The 25,943-nt window shown below is 34.3% G+C and overlaps 1 protein-coding gene and 1 long non-coding RNA gene across 3 annotated transcripts in view; one reads left to right on the top strand and one right to left on the bottom strand.

The window, feature by feature from the left end:
- LOC119083592 (transmembrane protein 132E) overlaps window positions 1–25,223 on the top strand; it is a 28,710-nt gene extending 3,487 nt beyond the window's left edge. Inside the window, exons 2-17 of one of the 2 annotated variants that reach the window (XM_037193341.1) lie at window positions 12,081–12,367; window positions 13,318–13,749; window positions 13,807–13,967; window positions 14,032–14,205; window positions 14,270–14,492; window positions 14,550–14,693; window positions 14,752–14,954; window positions 15,018–15,327; window positions 15,394–15,641; window positions 15,775–15,967; window positions 16,307–16,475; window positions 16,540–16,938; window positions 17,007–17,181; window positions 17,259–17,812; window positions 18,354–18,589; window positions 18,710–25,223. In XM_037193341.1, coding sequence (XP_037049236.1) covers window positions 12,081–12,367; window positions 13,318–13,749; window positions 13,807–13,967; window positions 14,032–14,205; window positions 14,270–14,492; window positions 14,550–14,693; window positions 14,752–14,954; window positions 15,018–15,327; window positions 15,394–15,641; window positions 15,775–15,967; window positions 16,307–16,475; window positions 16,540–16,938; window positions 17,007–17,181; window positions 17,259–17,812; window positions 18,354–18,589; window positions 18,710–18,724 — 3,923 coding nt within the window. In that variant the 3' untranslated portion in view covers window positions 18,725–25,223. Of the gene's footprint in view, window positions 1–12,080; window positions 12,368–13,317; window positions 13,750–13,806; window positions 13,968–14,031; window positions 14,206–14,269; window positions 14,493–14,549; window positions 14,694–14,751; window positions 14,955–15,017; window positions 15,328–15,393; window positions 15,642–15,774; window positions 15,980–16,306; window positions 16,476–16,539; window positions 16,939–17,006; window positions 17,182–17,258; window positions 17,813–18,353; window positions 18,590–18,709 lie in introns of both variants that reach the window. The other variant, XM_037193334.1, reaches the window with a different exon arrangement.
- On the bottom strand, window positions 1,158–25,943 carry LOC119083610. Its single transcript, XR_005088904.1, has 3 exons — window positions 25,887–25,943; window positions 9,860–9,865; window positions 1,158–1,253 (listed from the first exon to the last, which is right to left on the bottom strand). It is a non-coding gene; the product is annotated as an uncharacterized LOC119083610 (long non-coding RNA).

Raw genomic sequence — 25,943 nt, 5'->3', positions numbered from 1 at the left:
TAGTTTATTTAACGTAAACCTGAACCGATTTCACTAAACTTTTTTTTTACTGAAAGCTATTGACAAGACGCGTAGTTTGACACCATTGGCATTAACGTATCGGGGAGATATGACCAAAAAGTGTTTGTTTGTATTCGACTTTTTTCTCAATAAATCTCAAATAATTTCTGTAAACTTGTTCCCCTGTAGAATCGAACGCTATATGTCCATAATTGCACCAAATGACATGAAATTAAATTTTTAGAAGATTTTAGGTTCATTCTGCTTCGAGGTAAGGTGAAATTGTTGGAATCATAGATTACGAGTTATTTTTGTTTAATGGAAATTCATAGTAGTCGATTCAAGTAGTCCAAACGATGTTAGTAAAAATTAATTTTCACTTCAAATAAACCGTTCAAACGAAACAGTACATATTTCAATTATCCCGATAAGATCTTTATTCCGAGATACACTGTTCCTCCAATAGAAATCACCTCGACCCTAACGTTGCCAAAATTACATTTTTTTCAAATAAAAACTGAAGATCGGTGACATTCGAAAGCTACAGCATATGACTTTACGAGAAAAATAAATTTGGCTCGATCTGGTTAGTTGGGTGAGTGAAGTAGGTGAAATCAGCTTCACAGTGGTGATAAGTGTCATCCTCGAATTTTGACTCGTTATCTCGAAAAATTTTGTAACCATTTTTATAAACGGTGACTATTAATTACCACCGAAAAATATCACTTTTATAGACACATCTCCCACAAAGTTTGGGCTACCAACCTCATATTGTGCTTAAACTGTGCGTCTTGACCATAGCTTTCAGGGAAAAAAAATTTTTACCGAAATCAGTTTACATTTGGTGAACATATTTCGAAACGTCACAAACGTGTAGAGGGATTCTTTTGAAAAACAGAATCTTGAAATCGGACGCATTTTCCATTGGACTTTTTTATATGTGCCTATGGTGGTATTGGTCCCTAGAGCCTAAAACCACACTGAGATATGTACAGTTGACGTTTTCAACCGAAAAAAGACTGAAAACTCACACTTTTCATACAGAAATTTCTCGAGGTACACGAAACGTACATGGTCGTGTGGGGTGTCATATGAAAGGTGTTTACGGAAGTTTGGTAGCATCTCCGATGCAACATAAGCACTTAAACATTTCAACTTCACATGTCTCAGTGTGGATGAATTTTAAACCCAATAAGACCCTATTTGCCTCGGAAGTACATGCAATTACCTTTCTAATGACACCCCACACGACCCTGTACGGCTCGTGTAACTGGAGAACTTTTTGTAAGAAAAGTGCATGTTTCCGGTTTTTGATCACCTCACACAAGCTTCGAAGAATTTTTTTGAAAGTGGTTTTGACTTCTGGGGTCGAATACCTTTTTGGGCATATCTAAGAAAGTCCAATGGAAAATGCGTCTGATTTCAAGATTCTGTTTTTCAAAAGAATCCCTCGTAACGCAACTAACCGCCGACTTCTTCGATCACACAAGTCACACTTCCGAAACATTCTTCATGCATGTGAAATGAATAATAACGAGAATTGGATTGTAATTGTGATTTCCTATTTTTCTCCGTCTGTACACTAAAGGTTATCTTTAATTCTCTTAATTCTCTAATAAGCAAATTAGGATGTGTTGTCGTTGTGCAATCGCCGATGCGACGTAATTGGTAATCGCTATATTATTGGGCAGACGTTTCTTGCTAATCTACAACACACAACGTATTTGCTTTGTTCTTGTATTAAATTGTGTAAATAAATTTATAGAAATGAAAACAGCATTGATATGCTTGTGTCTGTTAGCAGTTGCAATAATTTGTGAAGCGTTTACCATTTCGAAAGAGGAATTTAAGAAATTGCAAATAGAAGAACCAGAAGGCTGTGAAATTTCAACAACTTTCGACTCTGATTCCGAACATTCTCTGACATGTCCCGGTTTCAGCATGGAAATGACAATGCATAACATTACAGACGAATCAACCATCCCAAGCTCAGAACTAAGGGAAGGATTGAGAAGTACCGTTAAATGTTCAGATAATTCTTCGCCCTATGAATATCTACGACTAACCAATAGCAAGAGAAATTCACTGTTGTTGGAAGATTGTCCACCACCTGCACACGGTTCGTTTGCCGAAGGATGGCCGAACGTAGAAATTTTTAAGTTCGAATACTATGGAAATATTGAACCGTTGACTCGTCAGCATTTCAATGGGTTGAATAATGTTTGGTTTTTGTTGCTGGGAATAAACTCATCTCATCATATGGCCGACGACATTTTGAGCGATTTGACGAACTTAACAGATATTAATATGCACGTGAGACAGGTTAACAAAAACATATTCAGGAACTTAACTAAGTTAAAGCGACTTAAAATTACGATTGAATCACCCGAGGACTTGGATAGCTTCGATACGAGTGAAATGAAACATTTGCCAGCATTCAACACTTTCGAGTTATCTTTCAATTCATTCACGCGATTAACAAAACGACCCTTCGAAGGTTGTCCGTACGTGGAAACCCTGTTGATTAAATTTAATACGATTGATGCAATTGATGGAAATGCATTTGAATCACTAACAAATCTGAAACATGTTTCCATGGTAATGAATGAACTGACATCGCTTCCGTGGGGATTATTTTCGAAGAACAAAAAATTGGAAACATTTTCAATGACGTCATTGTCCTATACCGATAGTGTAACGTCGCTTCCATCTGGATTCTTTTCAAATTTACCAAATTTACGTGAAATTACAATCCAGTGCGAACTGTATTCCATTCCAGCTGATTTGATTCGAGGATCAACCAATTTGGAGCTCCTAAATTTACAATTCAACAAATTGACTTCAATGCCAAGTGATTTACTCGAGAATCATTCGAAACTGAAGACAATTGAATTATATGGAAACCGATTTGGGGATCAACCGTCGAAAAATCTTTTCAACAACAAATCACCGCTAACAGAAATCCATTTCGATAAAAAATCGGAAAATTAGTTTCTTCGTCTTGTGAGTTTGATTAAGCAGTTCGCCGTTTTTGTTTATTTTTACCTTGGTCATGGTCATTCAATTTTAAGAAAAGACAATTTCTTAGATTGTCAGATTGGATCTGCTATTGGCAATAATTCCCGAGAGTGTATTCAGCTAGGAAAATAAAGCGAAGTCGCCACTGGCTAAAGGTTGTAAATAAGACAAGAACTGTCGCACTTATTTATTTTTAATACATTTAATTTCTGCTACCCCGGAATAAAGACAAATTGTCACAAATATACTGCAATGCGTAAATTCAACAGAAATCCAAACCATTTCTAAAATCCACGCAACTACGCCAAACTCTTGAATTTTGCTTCGTTAATGATGAAATTTAGTTCTTGTCCTCCACTTCAAAAGTCCTTCATTAAATGTGAGACAACCAGAAGTGGCATACACTCATTCAATTCAACATAACGAAATCAAATGAGTAAACTCCAACAAACAAACAAAAAAACATTTAATTAACGAAAAGTGGAAGTTTTTTTTCTCGATAACTTCAAACAGAATTATTGGAAATTAGTTGTATAATTCGAAACAGCAAGTAGTCGATGTAACATTAAAATCGGTAATTTTACAGATACTTAATTCTAATTATATTTACATGTTGTTGATGTATTAAGTATGATATTGTTATCTTACTACTTGATTCGAATGCATTAACTATTTGTTCTTCATTGTACCACGATCGTTTGGGGGCCGTGACGCAAGTCATTTATACGATTTTTTGTGGTAGAGAAGATATACATATCGAATATTTCGAACTCTAACACGAAATTCGGAGTGTTAATCAAATCAAAACTAACACAAAAGAAACCCAGGCATCTAGTTGTCAAGCTATTAATTAATGTGAAAGATATGACCATCATTCCAAATTAATGTCTGCTCGTCAAAACTTTTTTCAAATTCCATCCAAATTTCAACGTTAGATCCTCTATTTAGATTTTAGATTAAGACTCGGAACTTCAACGCTTCTAAGCATATATCACGTTTATCAACGGATTTTCAATGTTTATATCTGTTGTATTTTGAATTAAGTATAGATAATCTTCAAGGCCGTTTGAAATACCATCCACGTTAGGAAATGCCATCCACGTTAAAAAAAAGTAAGGTTACGTCTGAAACTACCAAAAGTGTCTATTTCGCTTGTAACTACTGCGGTTTTTCTTTTATTTCCTGAAAACACGTTAATATACGCACGAGACACATCTATGTCGATGGAGTTTGTGACGATTACTGGTAGAATGCGCTTAGATCATATTTTAAACTTTACTTTTGCTTAGAAATTTATTGATGTTCCAAGATTCGTTTTATGCTGATAGACCTTTGTAAGGCTTTCTAATTATCGTATTTCTTTACGAATATCTAAATGCAGAAAAGAGACATGTCCAATTAACGAATCATTAGAAAAGTGATTTTATATTGATTAAGCTCTGTTTCGAATGGTCTAACGATGTCAATAGAAGTTTTTTGATACTTCAGAAGAATAAAACATCGTCAGCCTAATGGAAATGAAGCCAAATCAGTAAAATTCAATTTTTCTTATAATACCCTAATTTCACATGTCCTCTTTCTGCATTTGGATGTTTATTACAAATCATAGCACGAAGCATTAGTTGAGAAATCATAAATTGAAGGAGGTTTATCAGAGGTTGCAAAATAATATTTGTCATGTAAGAGGGCCTTCATATGATTTCTACTAGTTATTTACGTACCTGTTTTGGACAATTGATTTTATGTAATTTCGCAAAACGACGAAAATTTGAGAATAATTTAAATTAATCTTCATGTTTGGTCACGTCGCATGATAATTTAATGTAGCAAAGATTAATGAAGAAGTGTACTAAACGGAGTTGCATCACGCCTTCACCATGAAGAGGTTCTTTTTTCACTGTGCGATCATAAGAGTATGTGTAAAAGAAAACTCTAATCAGCCGTATGTATAGTAAACTTTTTAAAACCTAAATGAATTATCAATTTTATGTTTACGGGAAATAATTTTTCTCTCTTCAATATATTTGTTTTTATGAACCTCTCATCTTGAATTCGTATGTAAATGAGTTTAGCGTTCATAAATTATATAAATATAACATTCATATGAAGGAGAAGAAAAAAAAAACGCGTTCTATATGATCTAGCATAAATAAATATTAAAAAGTATGTAGATTTAATAACTTGAAAAGAAAGACGAAAAAAATTATTAAATGATTTTCGAGTGGAAATCTTTGACGAGTTGTTAATTCTCAAAAGATTATTGCACCATACGAGTTGATATGAGTGTTGCAAGATGTGAAATCTTAGAATATGTGAGAATGAGGCAAAAAAAACAACATTTATACACACAATCTTTAAGCCAATAAATTATTATATGGCTTGATTATGTGAGTACATTAAATTTTCAAGAACATTTAACTCAAATTCGATAACATAATTAAACTACAGTCAATCCAGTAACTTACTGAGAATTAATTGCTATTATTAAACATCAATTAAGCAACTGATGCAAGATAAAGCTCACAAGAATGTTTGTAAATTTTAGTTTTGTAAATAAGAAAACTTTTCGTCAATTTAATGAGACAGGTCCTGGGTTCATTCTGTCGTAAACAAACTACTCACATCATGTAAAACATCATTTACATTTACCATAAAATAAGACTTTTCCCATTAAAGCGTTTTAAGCAGTAAATAAACACTGCGGGTAGGTCGATGAATTAATAAAAATGTGTTAAGCTACTCAAGGAAGCGTATTATAATTCGACTGAAATAATAATTTCTGTTCAACATTATATCGTCGATGTATATTTTAATAGCATGCAATATTTGCGGTATATAGTTACAAGGGAATCAAACTTTCCGGAGGTGTATGTTATACGACCCTACAATCCGTTTCGTGCAATATCTTCTTCTCATCATTGCAGCAATCAACGTCTCGTTTCTGAATACAAATTATTGTTTGTGGTGGGAATCTATAAATTGTCTAGTGTTTGTTCAAAGCTAATAGGTATTAGATGTGGATTTGCAATGAATGCAAATAAATAATAACTTCATCATCGTTCAATACATATACATGTATATCTTTCGGGCCGATAGTCATCTTTGTTAGAGCATATTATTCCCAAGTCCCAGCTCAGCTACTATCTGGATGACTAAATAAGCTGATTTATATCAATTATGAATTATCAGCTTTCAACCAGATATTTAAACGTAAAATATTGGAATCAAATAAAATTAAGTTTGCAAATTATACTCAATTGTAGACTATCAGTGATATTTAGAAGACATATTACAGATAGGTAGGGTGGATCTTGGTCGATGGACTGGATTTTTTTAAATACTGATCCACACGCTAAATAGATGTCGAAGCAAATTCTCTATCGTTAGAAATATTTGACGTTACACTTGCGTAATTTTGAAAACCGACACGTTTTCTGTTTCTGTGTTTTAATTGAGTTTTTGATTTCTCCATATCAAAATACATGCAAAGTTCACAAAAAATCAGTAAACCACGAAACACAAAATGTGTCGGTTTTCAAAATTCCGCGAGTGTACTTATAAATACGCAAACTAAAATATTTTTAACGCTGAACATGGTGCATTAACACTCATAGCAATTTTTATCTTTGAATTAACATACGCCCAATAATTTGTACCAGGCGTATTTATTCAATAACTGACTGCATTTGGAAACAAAGTTATTGGCTTATCGAGGAAAAAAAAAGTTGGAAATCTCATTTCAAGGGTGTTGTCTGTCTCTAGAGCGTACTGGAATCATCCGAAAAATGACATTTCCTATTTTTTTCCTGAGGTCAACAAATCAACAGTCGACGGTCCCTCAACAACAATACCAGTTCAAAGTTAATTCAATTGTAGAGGGTTTAAAATGAGGTGATAAATGTAGATTATTGTGCTAAATATTTTGTACAATAGTTTTCACTCCAAAATTTAACGCTCTAAGAAAACATGTTGTCATGATACAATTAAATTTGATCGGCTGGTCTTAATAGTGCAATTGTTAATAGTATTTGATTTGGATTTGATTTGACTGTTGCATCTGTATAGTTGATCCCTATGTCAGATACAGTAGATTCATTCCGAATACAGTCGACGAAAGAATTTATTTTTTATGAGCTTACACCGCTTACGTCTCTGTCTACCTTATATGCTTCAAATGTTATCTTATATCGCTCAATTCACGCCATAATTGCACTTCAGAATTTGAATTTTCGAAGAATCGATGAAATTAAAGAAGAAATTTCAACGGATTCTTTACAAGCGAGTTGATGAAATACACCGCTACCCTTGATTTAGTTGTTGTGTGTTTCATTTTGAATTTACAACGGACTAATGGTGTGAATTTCATTGAATGAATCTACGCGGGAATTCAACCTTATTGTAAGGAATCGTGGGAGTCTGCATATTACAGCATTACTCTTAAACTCGCTAAACATGAACAAATGGCAGCAGAAAAAACATTGGAGTGTTGGTCCGCTTCATTTCGTTTTTATACAACGATTACTACAAATTACAGTTGGGTTATTTTCAATCAACGATATGAAAACCAATAAAACGACTTAAGGGTTTACGTCTTCAGGGTTTAACCAAAATGCCTGTTCTAAAATGACTGACCTTGTCTTAGGGTATCACAATGCGTAGATTTTCGTTGCTGTTTAATTCGAAACTTTTTGAACGAATTCTTGAGCAGTGACATGCAAATGAGGTGAAAAAACTGACTGTCATTCACATTTTCCACGTAAATAATTTATTCGTTCTCCTAGTGTTAACTCGTTCAAGTTCTACGTGCCGTATGAAGTCCTTATTTTCAGAGCACTTAAGTTTCACAACGAGACCATACCCACCACTACCACCATTGTGATGTATGCTGTTTGTCTCTCCAAACCAAATCTAAAATCTTTTTCACATTTAATTCATATAATCATCAATGAACATCATCCAGTGAGTCGACATTTTCCTGCACTTGAACACTTAGCAATTAAACTAAACCAAATTACAGAAAATGCAATCTATTAAAGAGCTTTCATGCATGTCAACACATATAGATAGTCACGAAATGCATATTTTCACGCTCGCATTTTATCATCATTGTGTATGTATGGTCCGTGGATATTCCGCCATATACTGCAATTTTGTTACAATTTAAATGGTCCTTTTTAAACCTAATCCATTATATAGAATGATTTTTTTTTACTCTTTTTGTGAATTTTGCTCTCGAAAAAAATTCATTTATTCAAAGGTACGGTGCGTCCTACGTATTTTGTAGATAGCAGTTTATCTAACAATGCGGAAAAATTTTCGCTGAGCGGCATAACGGAGTTCCTTTTAATTATTTTTAGTAGAAACCATGATTAAAATCAGTTGTTAGAAATAAATTTAAAAGAAATTTTAATTAAAATAAAATCGAACGAACAATTTTTTCCCTGTTTGAACAAAGGAATGGGATTCAGTATTAGATGTTGAATTCGTAATATATACATAATTTCGCCACCGCGTTTACATCTGATTCCAAACACAAAGAAAAAAAGACGAGGGAAACATCATCTAGTCAACGCGAAGAAAGGCTTTATACATACCCCTATGACGAATAGTTGAATTGGTCTTCATACTTAAGATTTGTGGCTACACACTTCTGATTTACATATTTTCATCATTAATTATGTAAATTTCGGTAATAACATTATCTCTGCATAGGCTTTATATCGGGCATTATGTTTCCAGCAAACTCAGCCAATATGTCAATGAACTGAAAGACACATAGTGAAACGTGCACTTAGCATTAATTTGTTTTTCATAAGTACCAACCTAAGTTAGGCAAGCTTGTTTGTTGCACAACTTTTGTTCGGGTAAACTTTGGTGTAATGAGAAATTGAAAAGTGTAATTCAGTGCAGCTGAATTTTGTCATTGTTACAGTGCGTTTTGTTAGAATCCCACCTGACTTTATGCAGGTTTTAAATTAAAGCAGATAGATTGTGTGCCCACTGCCCACTCCGAACCCGATCCCAATTTGTTTTGTATCCGAAACTAACATAAATCTTGATGACATCTTACCAACGTCTTTTGTTAGGATTAATTTCATTAAAATGTGATCTAAAATTAATTTTATTTTAACAACACGATTCGTTCCGTTAGAATCCAGTTAGCTTGATGAATACAATTTTTCGCTAAAGAGGCATCGGTGTTTTGCTGAAAATACTGGATTTTAGTTTTCTTTTGATGATATCTTTCTACCAGAATCCTTTTTCAAATATATTGGACCGCAATAATGTACACGAATGTGTTACCTTTCAACAGAAAATAAATTTGGTTGTAGCAGTTTGATCAGCTCTTAGATAACTAAGCGGTATAAAGCTAGCAAATTCCGAGGCAAATTTGCCGTCGTTATTGCGGTCGTACATTTTTCAAAAAGGATTCTGATGAAAAGATCTCATTAAAAATGAAACACGAGTTAAGCACCGATGTCTCTTAAGCCAAAAATCCAGATAATTTTGTCAGAAAATTAAATTACAAATATGGCTGTTTGAACCGAAATTAAATTCATTTCATTATCTCTTTGCCATTGACAAATTGCACAAAATACTGACAAATTTTAAAATAAATTTTCTACGTCATTTATCCAGATTAAGGCTCGGAACGGGTCGGGTTCGGTCAGACCGGAACCCGAACCTGATCTTGACCCGAACCGGAACTAAGACTTCGGGTTCAACCCGAACTTGACCCGAACCTAAATTTTCGATTTCGGGTTCCAACCGAATCCGACCCGAACCCGAAGTTATTCAACCCGTACTTGACCCGAACCCGAATTTCCATTTCGGGTTTGACCCGAACCTGACCTGAACCCGAGATCTTCAAATAAATCAGGTCCGGTTCGGGTTAGCCCGAAATTTTTGGCATTTTTTAGTGTAAAATTTTCGGGTCACCCGAACCGGACCTGATCTATTTGAAAATTTCGGGTTCAGATCAGGTTCGGGTCAAACCCGAAATGGAAATTCGGGTTCGGGTCAAGTACGGGTTGAATAACTTCGGGTTCGGGTCGGGTTCGGTTGGAACCCGAAATCGAAAATTCTGGTTCGGGTCAAGTTCGGGTTGAACCCGAAGTCTTAGTTCCGGTTCGGGTCTAAGACCGGTTCGGGTCATAACCTGAACTGATCAGGTCAACCCGAACCCGTTCCGAGCCTTAATCCAGATAAATGTGATAAAAAATTAAGCTCCCGCAGATTAAATAAATTTATATGCACGAATGCAGATTAATGCAATTTTGAGTGCGTTTGATGATTGCGTTTGCATATTTATAAGTCTTCACTAAGGCTAACTGATGCATTTTTAATAAAATGTAAATTTACTATTTTAATGAAAGAGATATTGGGTACTGGGGAGCTAACGCACATTTCACTTTTTTGATTTAAAAAAAATCCCCATTTTTTAAACACAATGAGTGATTCTTTTGAAAAAACAGCCTACCGAAATCGGACGCATTTTCTATTGGAATTTTCTATATATAGGGACTTGATGGTTTTAAAATTCATCCACACTAAAATATGTGCAGTTGAAGTTTTCACGACTTACACTGTTCTAACAGAAATTTATCGAGGTACACAAAACGTACATGGTCGTGTGGGGTATCATTTGAAAGGTAATGTTATGTGCTTTTGGGCCAAATAGGGTTTTATTGAAATGTTTAAGTGCCCATATTTCATCGCATATGCATCCAAACCCCATAGGTCCCTATTTGGGCACATAAAATTACCTTTCAAATAATACCCCACACGACCATGTACGTTTTGTGTACCTCGAGAAATTTCTGTAAGAACAGTGTAAGTCTTCGGTTGAAAACTTCAACTGCACATATTTCAGTGTGGATGAATTTTAAAACCATCATCAGCTCAATAGTCCGTGTGATTACCTTTCTAATGCCACCCCACACGACCCTGTAAGGCTCGTGTAACTGGAGAAATTTTTGTAAGAAAATTGCAATTTTTCGGTTTTTGCTCACCTTTCACCAGCCACACAAGCTTCGAAGAATTTTTTTGAAAGTGGTTTTGGCTTCTAGGGTCAAAGTCCTTTCTAGGTATATATAAAAAATTCCAATAGAAAATGCGTCCGATTTCGGTAGGCTGTTTTTCAAAAGAATCCCTCAATTAATTTACGTTTTCGAAACAGGTAGGGTGCCGCAACAAAGCCATTAAATCAATTAATTTTTTTATGTACAGGAATCACTTCAATAATTTTATCACACATTCTCCACGACTCATCGCTCACTCCTGAGTCAGGAGTCCTGATGTCGTTGTCAATAGCATTAGCAGACATATAATTGTTTCTAAACTGTTGAAATGTCTCCCATTCTCTATTAAGTTTCTTATATTTATTTATTGCTAAGTTTTTTATATGCTCTCTAATATGTAAACAATCAGATACTTACTAACCCAAACTAGCGCGGCTAAGTCATGTAATATCGGAAGCACACCGAATCTATTACACTGAAGGTGTCTATCAACGCTTGCATTAATGTAACAAAAGTTCTTTAAACGTTACGTCCACCAACTCAGCGATTTTAAGTTAATATGCTGAAAATGATTGGACTTAGGGCCGAAAACACACAACCAATTTTCAGTTGTTGACATCAACAATTATGCTGAGTTTTACAGTGTATTCATGTTGCATACAACGTATATCATACGTTAAAAACAATGTAAGCATAATTGTCGATCTTAGTAACGCAAAATTGCTCGTATGCTTTCGGCTAAATGAGATGACAGATCCAACTGTTGATATTGCCTCTGAGAACTTTTTTTTAAAAAGAAGATCGCGAAAATTTCATGAAAATCAAGAAAATTGTCTTTAAAAATTTTCGATTTCCTTTATTTTTTTCAAATTTGATAGAATTTGGAAAAATCGAGAAAATTCATGAAAACTCAAATAACACGAAAAAATTCAACAAAATCAAGAAAATGTTTCTCAAAGGCAGTGGTTTTAAACATGCTTTTGACAAATTCTGATTATTATGTCAAGATTATGTTAATTCAAACGTATTATTCTCTTTCAGCTTTAGTAAATTCGGTTGAAGTACACTTTGAGACGTCCGACAGTGGATTCTTCTTGAAACATTCACCAAGACAATCAGGCAATACTGCTGCGGCTGATATAACCAGTAATCCAGCCCGAACAAAAGTTGATCAAGAATCTATTTTGTCCGTTGATCGATTTACAACTGTTCAATCAACGCAACCAGTTTCAATACGCGCCAGTTATGGACCTTTTTCCACAAAACAGACCGTGCCAGCTCGGTTCATAGTACCTGATACAATAGAATCTCAAAATGATCATACGCAGGTAAGGAAACTTGGATTTTCATTTTCAATTGCTGTATTACTAACAATGTAAATTAAGCTGTTATGTCGCTGCTATAGAACTGTACAAAAACCCGATCCTTCAATGTTTTCCTTGTCAAATAGTATTACCAAACTTGACATGGAAATTATATTTCTCTCTTTTTCGTCTCCTTATTGGGATTCTGTCCGGAGACCTCACGATATGAATCAAGCGCTCAATCAATTATATCAATTAAACAAAGAAAATATAACTTTTTAAATCGCTTCATATTTATTGTTCCTACGTTCCTCCCTTCGAGTTTAATTATTTGATCAGATAAATACAAGACCAATGTCTTAAAGTTTCCGCTTAGTTTGATAATACTTTCACATCTCACATCTGTGTAATGATCCTTATTGATCTACTACACTTCTTTCCTAAAAGATAAAAGTCGCATCGACTGATAAGTTTCATTTAAAAAAAAAAAAATCGGAACTCACTTCGCAAATACCTTGCGCGTTATGATTCATTTGGTTTTGTCAAAGAAGTTCCCAAAATCTCGTGTATAGGATTTTTATTGGACTCAACTGATTTTTCGTATACTGATTTTCAAAATCGCCACAACAACGGTATTTTCTGGGTTTGTTTAGAATATCATCAAAGTTTTCATTATTAAAATATTTACCAGTAAAATGAATCCTTTGCACATTTTCCAATTCCATTTAATTTCAAGTATTGTTCGAATATAATTGACAAAAATGAAATTGGAAAAATTCCCATTATTCTATTTGAGTTCTGGGATCGAATTGAATTGATTCTTTATAGAATTTCAAAATTAAATTATTTGAAATAAAAAAAACTCGCCAATAAGCCTTCTGTAAGCTCAATCAGCTTTTATTAATAATTTAATGGAATTAAAAAGAAGTGCTCAAAAGGCTAAATATAAATGGATCGATTTCCCGCCATTTCAGCAAAATGCAACGGTAGCTCTGATGGAACTTCAACAAGCCAATGTTCATCTAGACATATCAGCGCATCTAGTCAAATCAACAATACCTCGAGATTCACCAGTTTTGCGTGTTCTATTTCATGCTGGTGCTGATCCAGGCGGTCATCTGCAGCGCCAGAAGATTTGTGTTTTATTGCACGCATCCATGGCAGGTCGAACACCATTAAAAGGACGATGTATGCCGGAAGGCGAAGATGGTGTCTGTGTGGCTGAAGTCATTATCCCATCCGCTTGGTGGCCACCTCTTCCACCTCCAGACAAAGATGGTAGATCTGTTTCGCAGAAGGTTCCACAGCGTAATGTGCAGGTTTCGTATAGCGTCTTCGAACCGGCACGAAATCCGGAACAGTGTGAACCGAAGGTGCAAATTCAGCCATTGACACCATTCGCTCAAGTGAGTACAGATAAATTTAATGCAAATTGAACGATCCTTTCAATGTAATGTTTGAAGGTTCCACTTGTTGCCGCTCTTACGGCGTATAAAGAGTTAAGAGCTGATGACACCTTGACCATACTTATACCACATCAGCCATTGTTTCCTATGTCACGGATACACGTACCAGTGTTTCTGCAACCTCAAGTTGGACAAAATGTAGCTGTATTCATTGTTCGGTAATTGTTCAGTTCAACTTTATCGATCTCTTCAAATTCATTAAAAATATCAACATTCTTTCAGTGCTCGTGTAAAGGCCGGAATGAGAATACTCGGCGCGTCAGCATCATCTGATCTGTGGAATATATCAGTTGAAAAAGAAAATCCGAAGCATACTGTGGCCAGAGTAACAGCCTTCCGGAAAGACCAAGATCCTGACAGTCCAACCAGAAGCGATGAGACTGTGGATGCTACTCAGTAAGAAAAACATTTTCTATTTTACCTACTGCCAAGGTGCTACGGAAAGGTATCTTTCTTTTAGAGTGGTGGAGGTATTTTCATGGCTCTTGGAAGTAGCTAATGATACCAAAGAACATTGGGATGGTGGCAAGATAGTGTGGTCCGTTAGCTACGTACACGACGGTCCGAAAATGAAGGACCTATCAATTGAAAGCGCTAATGGTCCGGAGGAAACAAGGAAAAAATTGGTAGCCAAACTGGAAATACAAAAGGATGATATCCAAGCTGTGCTGCCGATATCAAAGGTATAGATTGCGTAATTGAAGATGTAGACAGTCTTCTGACCCCATAAAATCTTCCAGAATTGGGAAGTCATGAACACAGCTGTTCTAACTGGACGTCAAGTGTCGCAGGCTTTGAAAGTTTTTATTGTATCACAAGGCGGAAAAGTAGCTGATGTTACGCTACAGAGTTCGTGTCATGCAGAAGACGAAAGTGTCATAAAGGTTGCTCGAATCATCAGATATTTAACATGACTTAGCTTCATTGTAAAATTTGATATAGGTTTCGTCATCGTGTAGCTCAGTTTATGTAGATGGTTCGGAAGCAAGAGGCTCATCAAATGCATCCATAATCGTGAAGTACGGAACATATTCGGGACTTGCACGTTTTATTGTGTGGATGCCAGAATTTCCGTTAGAAGTCTCAGTTACCGATTTTCGCCTGTCTCAAATCAAAGGATGGAAAATTCCAGACGACATGCATTCGTATGTGCACAGATGTTTGTAGCTTCAAGTTGAAAGACAATTAAAATTTTACCGATCTTTCAGATTCAATGCCAAATCGAATCGACGTAAACGGGCATATGGCTGGAATCGGCATGTTGATGATTTTGTCAATGGTGTTTCGATGGAAAGAACAACATGCCGCGCCAGATATCAACAAAGTCCGGTTGAGGTTTACGCACGATTCCTAGCAATTGATCAGGACTCCGGTCGTGTAAGCTACCTAATATCTAGACGGACTGGACTTCGTGTTACCGATTTGGTGCAGCCGTTACTTCGGGTCGCCGATCCGAAAATTGCTACACTTAGAGGTCGAATATTGCAAGGTCGTGCCATGGGACGTACAGATGTGCAAGTAGGGATCTTTCGAATTTTTTTTTCATTTTATACAAAAATAAATTGTGTCATTACTCGTGTTAAGGTACTGTCTCCGATAACCGGCCGTGTTATTGGCGCAAAAGAAATTCGGGTCGGAAGCGATCGAGTAAGCATCACCCGGCTGCTGGTACGGGTAGTTTCTGGGCTGCAATTGAATATAACACCAGACAGCGCTATAGAAAATGGATATGTGGCAGAGACATCGGTGACAAGGAAGTTAACAGCACAGTACCAAGAGGGATTGTTGGATATTGATTTAGAATTTTCTGACGGCGCTAGAACACCATTGAGGTAATTATGATTTTCTGTTGAATCGGACTATTGTCATCGGATTAGTTCTTTCCGTACGACCAAACGATGCGATTGTAACCGAAATGTACCTTTTGTTCTATCGCAATGTGGTGTCAATTTCAAATGTTTACAGGGATGTGTCGGTCGACGATTACTTTTTGCTAGTTGAGAGTTTGGACACCGAAGTGGTGGCATTCGCACCGATGCTGGCATCTCATCATCCACGTGTCATTGCTGTTGGAGAAGGCAGTGGAAATTTGTTGAGAGTGAACCTGTTGCTATCGGAAGAGTGTAGGCTAAGACGCAATATCCCTTTGCTGAAACAGGTGAGAGAACATGTATGTACAAAATGTTTACTTCTTCTATTTTTATAACAATTCATGCAAATTTCAAATGAAACGGACATTATACAATAATGATGTGCCTCAAATGATGTAAGGTTCACCATTCTTTAAACCTACCTGTTGGTCGAATAGTCTGCAGATTTATTATTATGAATAAGGTCTCATACAGACAATGCCTTGAAAGTAGCACAAAATAAAATCTTCCTCCTTCACCTACTGTTTGCGACTGCTATTGCTTGGTCTTCCTTTCTCTTAGCAACTTGAGCAATTCAATTCAGCATTTAATTTAACTTTTTTAAATTTTTTATTCACCACGAACAGGGTTCAAAGTCACCTCCTGGTCCGTTGGCAAGTGCTCTAGCTGCTGTTCAAGTGGATTTTAACTCAAATGATTCATCTGGTCGCTCGGATACCGTTCAAAATGATGGTATTTCTGGGAGGGAACGGAAAATTTCACGTGATTCTAGCGATCTTGCTGATATTCTTATCGGTACCTACACTATTCACATCAATCCTTAAACATGAAGTCACAATTTCCGTTTCTTAATTTAAAGGAATACCCAAAGATGACAGCATTCATGAACCGTCGATTCAAGCGAGACAGCACAGAGGTGGTATGTCGTCAATAGGTCGTCATAATTTCCCTCACGATATGTCGTCCATGGAAATCGGAATGTATGTACTGCTAACTGTATTCTGCTTTGCTATACTCGTATTTGTGGTCGCTTGCGTTGTGTACGCTTCAAAGTTTCGGCCGATTTCGATGGACAATGACATAAAAAATCGAAACAAAGATCGTACGAACAGTTTGCGAATATTACGTGGACCGAAGAAAATTTCGGAATCGACAACAAACGCACATGATTGGGTGTGGCTAGGCCGGTCGACAATGGATCGGTCATCTATGGTTCAAGATGGTAACGGAAATGCGCATATTGTTAATAACCAGAGAGGTATGCCGATACAACATTCTCGGGTTTAGTCTACGGTGAAACTAATTTCCAAAAATATTTTTTCTCAGACTCAAGAATCCGCATTACCAGCAATCCAATGAACCTTAATTATGCCGATCCGGATGACACATTAGTTGAAGTGACATGTTTCGATAATCCCAATCACATTCGGTTGCCGGCAACAAATAATAATAATTCCATTGACACATCCACTTATAACAAGCGAGACAAGAACAAAAATGGGTACGTCCTGTTTTAGCATGAATCGACGAATATGACCAAGTTTTAATAACGCCCAGATTATCGTTTCCCATTATTAGCATTGAAAAAGACATTCCTCCACCTCTCCCTCCACATGGTGTACTCAGCACAAACGATAATAACTCGCAAAAAGAATACCGGCCACCGGTACCTCCTCACAGAAACGTTGGCGTGAGCACCGCTCCTAAAATACCGGAAATCATATTCCCACCGAAACGATACCACCATCACAACAAACATCACCGGAATAGCGGACACTATCAAAACAAAAAAACCAACGGCAACGCTAAAGACGATCTGGCATCGAAAAGCGATGAACAAGACCACACCAATCACAATTTCAATGGAAATGAATCTCAGTCGTTAGACTCGTGTCGAAACGAGGCATTCGATCAACAAATGTCGAATGTTGCCCACGTGGAAGCAATGGCAGAAGAGCTGCATATGGCAGAAAAATTGGTGGAAAATGCTGCACTGCAACAAAAAACGGCATTCCAATTCGATACACTAACGCCGAAGACGAAACACAGCGACGAAGATGAACCGACGCGAGATGATTTCGTTGTGGAAAAGAAGTGGAAACCTCATTTGCGCGAAGCTAGATCACTTTCAGGTAAATTGATTTTTTCAATTGTTCCTAATGTTTATGCTTTGTCGTACTCCCGTCGTGTGTGATGAAAGATGAATTCCTAAATTACTGTAAATAGAAATGCTAATCATTGTCACTGATAAAAATATCTGACCTTGGCTGGGAGTTTTACTGCTCCTAAATAACAGTCACTGCGGACGATTTCGAAATTATTGTACTTTGACCGTCCAAAATCGTCAATTACCTCTCCGTGTGTTATCACGACATGTTTTTTTTTTACAAGTATATGTGGTCGAAAGTAGCTAGTCTGAAGCCTACAAAAAGATGAGGCGTGTGAGTCTGTCATTATCCATAAACTTGTTCACATTTCCTGGTTCCTAAACCGTACGGACGATAGTTTATGCTTTGTCCATGAATAGAAGAGCTGTTTTTTACCATTGTGAATTGAAAGATATAGTGAGGGTTTTTACAGAATTACTCAAAAAGAAATTGGCATTTGCCCAAAAGATTACTGCTCGTATTTCTCGCCCATTATCAATTGATTAACTCTCTGTCTTTGGTTTAGGCTCTTCCTTGCAAAAGAACAAAGCTAAATCCGAATACAGTCTAAGCGATGACGGTGGCTTTGTGACATCATCCGAAGATTTAAAGTTATCAAAAAAGGTGAAACGAGCAACGGTTGTTGGTAATCAAATGTTTTCGAGAGACTCAAATTCCGATATGGGTCCAACAGAAAGTCTTGGTCTGGACGATCTAGACATGGATTACGAGCAAATTATGCATTACTTTGACAACTTAAAGGTGAGCTAAACATGATTTGCTTTTGTTGCATATTTTATTTTTCGATTTTCAATTTTGATTTGGTTTAAATAAATTATTTAAAAAATTAAATAAAATGAAAAAATAAATAACCACAACCAGGAATCCAACGCATGAGTGGAAGAGATCATTGCAAAGATCAGAGAAATATTGTCGACATTTCAACAACAGTATAAAAACGTTGCTGTAGTCAGTGCAAACAGCCCGTCAATTCCAAGCATAAACGATCCGAATTTCGAATACTTTTTCGAACACTTGAGTGAATCATACGCTTAAAAATGAATTTTTAATTAGAGGATATTATTTACGATATAAGGGATTTAGTGTTAATAAAATAAATGAAAGGAAAATAAAACAAGAAATTATTATAATTAATTAAAAAAAATTAAAATAGTTAAATCAAGTGAAAAACAAAAAAAAAACAATTTTCTACTCAAAAACGAAAAGCAACAAAAAAATTAACACAAAATGCTCGGTAAATAAGATTTCAGTTACTTGGAATGACATTGTACGACAGAATTTCTCGAAATTTTACATTTAATTTAAATGTAACCTAAGTGTTTTAATGGGAATAGAAACTAAAACAACAAATCTATTACATCAATAGAACTGATATAAACATTTCTAATATCACGGGGAAAAAACAACAAAACAATCAAAAAAAACATTAAATGACTTTGCAGTGATCAGAAAACGAAAAGTCAACCAAAAACAAAGACAAAAGAAACCTTACCTGACTCTTCCGATAAATTCAAGCTCTATACGCAGAAATTGCCGATGAATCTTTAATGCAGAAACTTTATGTGAGATGTGAGATTTGTTTGTTTTTATTTTTCAGTTTGTATGTTTGCTCAAACTATATACAAGAAAGGAGTGAAAGTATATCTTTTTCGGTATGCCAGTGTCATCGTTTTATAACAAATAGGAGGTGAAATATTAGCGATGGGAGTTGGGTGTTGAACTGCTTGCTTGAAATTTTAAAATATTCCAATATACCTTTCCGAATTAGGAATTTCGACGAAACGATTTATGAACCTAGAACTGTAAATGGATAAATGTCTTAACGAAGGGGATGTAAAACACTCTGATATTTTACCCTCGAACTCGAGAAATATAAATTTACAGTTCTTGGTACATACATAAGTTTCTATACGGCTGTAAATTACTAGACTGTACCGAGTCCAGAACTATATGAAGATTAATGTTACAAGCATGTAAACGGGAATTTGATGTGTGAGAAGTGGTAATTTGGTTTTTCATTTCATGAACATAAAATTCTCTGCATAGTTCTTATAGCATGAATCGTTTTGTTTTTCTTATCGCACTAAAAAGGAAGTGATCCAACGAAAAACCCAACCACACCTTCACGAATGTATTTATACCAATTTGAATGTTGTAATTAAAGAGAAAATTGTATGTTCTTACGACAATTGCAGTTCTACAGACTTGTCACAAGAACAACTTGACGAAAGAAAGACGAAAAGATTTTTTTTATTCACGGTTTTCAGTTCGACAAATTAATGTTTCTGAACGAATAAAAACCATGAAAATTCTTAAAATATCGAATTGATCGATTATATTATAGATCGCTTCAACCGAGCGCTGTAGTATTTTCTGAACCTTTTTTTTCTTGTCGCGTATCGCAATTTAAAGCTTAATTAAAATAAAGCTCACCTGTCGGTATACAATTCCAAAGTTTTGAACTTCATATCGGAAATAGGAACACTTACAGCAGTAGTAAATTTTGCAAAAAATGTATGGCGGCTTGAAGTTCATCGAAAATGACCCTGTCATCTACACAGCAATAATGTGTCTTGTAAAAATGATTTGAAAGCGCAACATATTTCATTATGCTGTTCAGCTGAAATAGCACATAGATCGACCATAATAAAACAAAATTGAGGGTTTCAGTCATAAGGTGTCCTTCTTCAATTGTAAAGGAACTGAATCTCAACGAATTGAAATTATGGATTCTAATCGTAAAGGAATCTCGATCAAAATTTTTAATTAAATTACAAGAACTTACCACTTCATCAAAATGTTTTGGATCCATGTTTCATTTGTAAAACGATGACACCGACAAATTCTGTTTTATGCTTTAATATTTCCTCAACGGTTTTTTTAGTTTAAATTTTTAATTGTAAAAAGGGCAAAGTGTATACATGTGAAGGAGTGTAGTAAATGGAGTAATTGAATAATTTGGATTTGTGTTAAAAAAGAGGATTCATGGAGCGATTTCTTTCGATATAAAAACTTGAATTGAACAGAAAATGGCACGAAATTAACAACATCAAATAAATAAAATTCTACAATACTATTATTGAACTCAATTATTAAAAGAAAATAATAATAAAAAAAAATAAAAAATAAACTTATGTAGCATTCTAGTCATCCATAGATTATTAAACGAAAAAAAAAAATTAGGTACTGAGCAAGTTATTGATATGCAGCTTTAATAAAATACATACAAATGATTAATGCCATAATAAATGTATTGTATTGATATAAAAACAAGAAAAAAATGAAAAAAACAAAATGAATGTAATATTTACAAAAAAAATTTATATTAAATTACTTATAATTATTGAATCTTTATTAAGTATACTGCCTCTCTCTATATATGAATATATTTATATATATACAATTATATCAACAAAAAAAAAGAAAAAAAAACAACAACCAGGACTCAAACAAAAAAAAAAACACTCAATACACACATGTTTATTTTCTACACATTCGGTAAACATTTTACCAATTTATTAACTATTATTATACGTCGGGCTAAACGATCATATCAAAATATAGTTTAAATGAATGAAACAAATAAAAAGTTAGTTTCTAATTTTATTTATAAAAAATTTTATTTATAAAATTTTCTTTTCTTCTTTTCTTTGAATAGAAAGTCGTTGATATTATTAATTTATTGTTTGTTTTTTTCCTCAATCTTTTCTTTCTGTTACAAACAAATTCAAAGGGAAACTTAGCAAGTTTTGTATAGTATTCTTAAATGGTTAAATTTTCTTTCTAACAAATTTGTTGCACGTTATTCCGATCGACAACTGTTTCTTTCTCTTTAAATTTTTGTTGTTGATAATATGGCATTTCAATGCGATTAAATAATTCCTTTAAAAAAAAACTTCTTGGAAACTCGAGGAAATTTTAGAACTTTATTAAAAATATAAAAAAAAACTCACAAGAGAGACATTCAGAACCCATCCCCCGTAAACAACCCTGCATAATCTACAGAGTTCATTGATTTTCCATAAGTTCCGGTTTGTAAATTTGTTTTTTCGGCAAGTGTGAGGTTTGCGAAACGAGCCGAAGGTGAGTGAAACATCCTCATAAGTCAAAATAAGAATTTACAAGCAATTACGAGAGATATTTTACATGCCAGTAGGAGTGCCAGGAGTTGGGAACTAAAGTATGCAAAGTTGACATGTAAAACTGTTTATGTAAAGTGGTATCTCGGATCTCGATATAGTCATATTGCATCTCGATCCGATATAACATTTTTAGGAATATTTTGGAAGTTTCAAATAAATTACAATGTGGACACATACTGCCGCTTGAGTTAATAGATAATTCTTCTGATAACATACACCATAATCAGATCCTGAAATTAAATTTTGAACTTTTTTATGGAATTTTCAGAATTTAATTCCAAAAGTATGCTTTGCACATAATCTAGCCTCAAAATGGAGGAGATAACAAGTCTTAATTTCTTGGACTTTTCTAAGATTCTTTTGTTAAAGTCCTTGACTACTCAGGTAAAATTCATAGGAGCTTGCAAAAAAGCCCTTTATGAATAATAGTAAAACAATCAAAAGCAATAGCTTTCTCGCACCAGAATGTGAGAACAGGATCTTGGCAACGTACATGGCTCAAACCAGCGTTCACTTCATTACACTCTCAGAATTCTACCAAATTCCATAGAGTTTTAGGAGAGAACGAACGGATTTCTGTGAGGCTTTATATAATTCTAAGAATTTTGTGAAGGTTACACTGGAAAGGAAAAACATATTTAATTTATAATTCATAGTTCATAATTTCAAGACTACGACAATCGATCTGTGACACCCATAACATTGTCTTCACTCACTACTCAGCCACATTTTTAGTCTGAGCAATGCGATAAAAAAAAACGTTACAGGTATAGTTTTTGAATGCATTTTTGATCACTAGCTCTACTGACCCTGTTGTGGCAGAAATGCACGTCAATATAAAGACATCACGTCGTGCAACATGTGTCCATTTAGGAGTTATGAGCTTATTTTAGAAAGATTGCGGTAATTCACCGACAGAAACTTGTAAGTTTTATAGTCTGAAAATTATTCGTTATCTCATAGTTATCTCTAAAAATTGGGCTGCATTGATTTTCTTCCAGTTTCTCATTGAATGACTGTTTTCCATCAACAAAAATTTAATACGAAAAAAATGTCTGATTGAGTAACTTGCATCCTTTATAGGCGGAGAAAAATAAGAAGGCACAATAACAATTCAATTCTTTTTAGTCATTCCACATGACAATGTTATAGACATTGACGTATGTATATATATATATACGTGTATTAACAAGTATTTTTCATGTGGAATGAATAACGCCAATTAAATTGTAATCACTGAAAATGTGACTTCTCTACTTTCTCGCGCTGTATTTTTTTTTCCTGTCGGCTAATTTGCATTGCACATTTTTTATTTAGGTAAAATATCAAACAAATAGACCAAAAAGTATGTATTTGTGTACACACACACCTTTATTATTTATTGTAATGTATAATTGTAATGTTTGTATAGTAAAACAAAAAGAATATAGACAATGTATATAAACAAAAAAAAAATATACAAAATAAATTAAATGAAAAATTATTATTACTACCAATATAAAACAAGTAAATACGAAGCAAAATTTAGTACATAAGTGAGTATATACACACACACACAACATTTACAATAAAGAAAAAAGTATAATTAATTTGTGTCTTCATTGGAACATGAAAATATATTTGACTTTGATAATCGATAGCTACAAAAAAATGAAGCTTTGCACATGCACACAATAATCATAAAAGAAAAAAAAACATTTGTTAAAGAAAAATATAAAATGAAAAGTGGCTTGTAATACTTGTCTCAGCAAATAAATTTAAAAATAAAAAAAAGTAAAATAAAAGTAAATCTCGCCAAGACTATGCTTAATAAACACACACAATATTCTGCTTATCCTATCGTATTCTCCATCGGTTAATGTTCTTTCCAATTCATTGATTCATCGTCATTAATTGTCCATTTTTTATATTTGGTCATTTTTTGAACATTTCCATCCGGGTTTTTCACATTTTAATTTCAAATCAAAAATATATTTATTGCATAATGATAAGTAAAAATACTTGTGTTTAATGGAAATTATTGGAAATTATGTGTAGCATGATCTGAAAAACACTTATCCTTTGATGTCACTATGGAAACGCTTTTGGTTCAAAGATATGAATGCAGTCGCGTGGGAAAATTTATTTAAAAAAAAAAACTTTTAAAGGATAATCAAAATCAAAGGAAACTATACTCGTGGCAGCTGTTTCTATTCTTCTTCCTTTTTTATAAAATGTAATTGAGTAAAAAGTCACTAAAATTCGAGCCATACAAAAGACGTTTTGCCACGGGGTAGTTTGCAATTTTCTAGAATTAAATATCTGTTATTGCGAGTATTAGTGGCACTAAAAGTTTGAAACTCTCACAGATTGAAATACAAAGCAATGTCCACAGAAGAACTAAAACTATTGAGGGCAGAGACCATTCTTTCGGAAACTTATTTCCAGCAGGAATTTCTTGAATCTCACATCTACAGCAATAAAATTATTCACCTCAAATAAAAACTAAATCATTTTTCTTAATTTATTTTTTAAAAATATTATTCGAGATCATCAATCGAGAACACACCGAACCACACAACAATCATATTTAACTGATAAAAACTGACTTTGAGTTAACATACCCAGCAACACTGGGATCAATCAATCAAACAACCACCACATATATGTATTCACAAGAAAAGACTTTTGTATTTCAGCTTTTGAATCTTTCACGCCATATTTACAAATTTAAAAAAAATAATCGTTAAACGTTAACCGTTTCGGTTTACATTCATTAGTTGCGCGTTCTTCGAATACTGTTTTCCTTTCTAATAAACAACGCAAAAAAGGATGTGAGATACCAATTTTTCAAACAAATAAGAAAAGTACTTACTATAGTAGCAACACTGGGAAACGGGGTGCTACCGAGATATGATAAGTATTAAGGAGATATTTTCGCTTTTAACTCTTTATACGCTTTTTTGAAAAAAAAAACATTTCTTTCAATTGGACACTAAAATGTTTTTTATTTTAACGGAAAAAAAGAAGAAACAAAAATATTTTAAATTTTTAAATAAAATTATTAATTATGTCAATTGAATACACCCTAGATTTGAAGAACATGAAAACAAATTAAATTATTATACAATTTAATTAAACAAAAAAAAAACAAAAATATTCAATTATACTTAAAATATATTTGGAATGAATGGTGAAAATACACACACTTATAATTATTTATATGCGTTGGAGAAAATAAAATAAAAACAAAAAAAAAACCGCCAGTTCCATTTCCGTTTTTATGACAGATACCTTTTCCTGGACAATAAAACAATCTACGGTTTCCGCAGAATTATCATCATTATCGAAAGCTGAACCTTATGTAGCGCAATATATATGTCAAAACAAAAGAAATAACAGATTTCTTATCAGTCACTGGCTAATCGGTTTAACCCTGCTTAAAATTATCCCTGGAATATAAATTTACTGACATCACTCGTTGGCATTGAAAACCTTAAATAAAAAAACGTAAATTAAGTTTCAGGGCCTTTTCAAGCGGAAATACGTTGCTTCACATTGTTTTAGATACACTAACTTCAAAAAAGTGAACTAGCAGCTAACATTGCTGCAATAAATATTTTGTCATCATAAATTGCACATGCATGAAATTCTTTGAGTAGCGATACTGAGCATCAAATTTTCATTCCAAAACCACATTCATCGAAACACTACCCATGCATGTTTGGTATTATTAGCTTGAAAGCTAAGAGCAGTATCATATGGGGAAAACAGTTTTTTATTGTTCTGTTTCTTTTCGGATGCATGGGAACCGTTAGAAGTTCGCCGAAATTATCCATTTTTTACCCAACAAGACCCAATCTACCTCGAAAGTGCATGCAATTACCTTTCTAATGACACCACACACGACCTTGTACGTTTCGTGGCCTACGAGAAAGTTCCATAAGAAAAGTGCAAAGCTTGGACGAATTTTG

Source organism: Bradysia coprophila, chromosome X (genome assembly GCF_014529535.1).
Source record: "Bradysia coprophila strain Holo2 chromosome X, BU_Bcop_v1, whole genome shotgun sequence".
Classification (NCBI taxonomy): domain Eukaryota; kingdom Metazoa; phylum Arthropoda; class Insecta; order Diptera; family Sciaridae; genus Bradysia; species Bradysia coprophila.
Note: the sequence above shows the minus strand (reverse complement) of the source record. Positions and strands in the feature narration are given on the sequence as shown.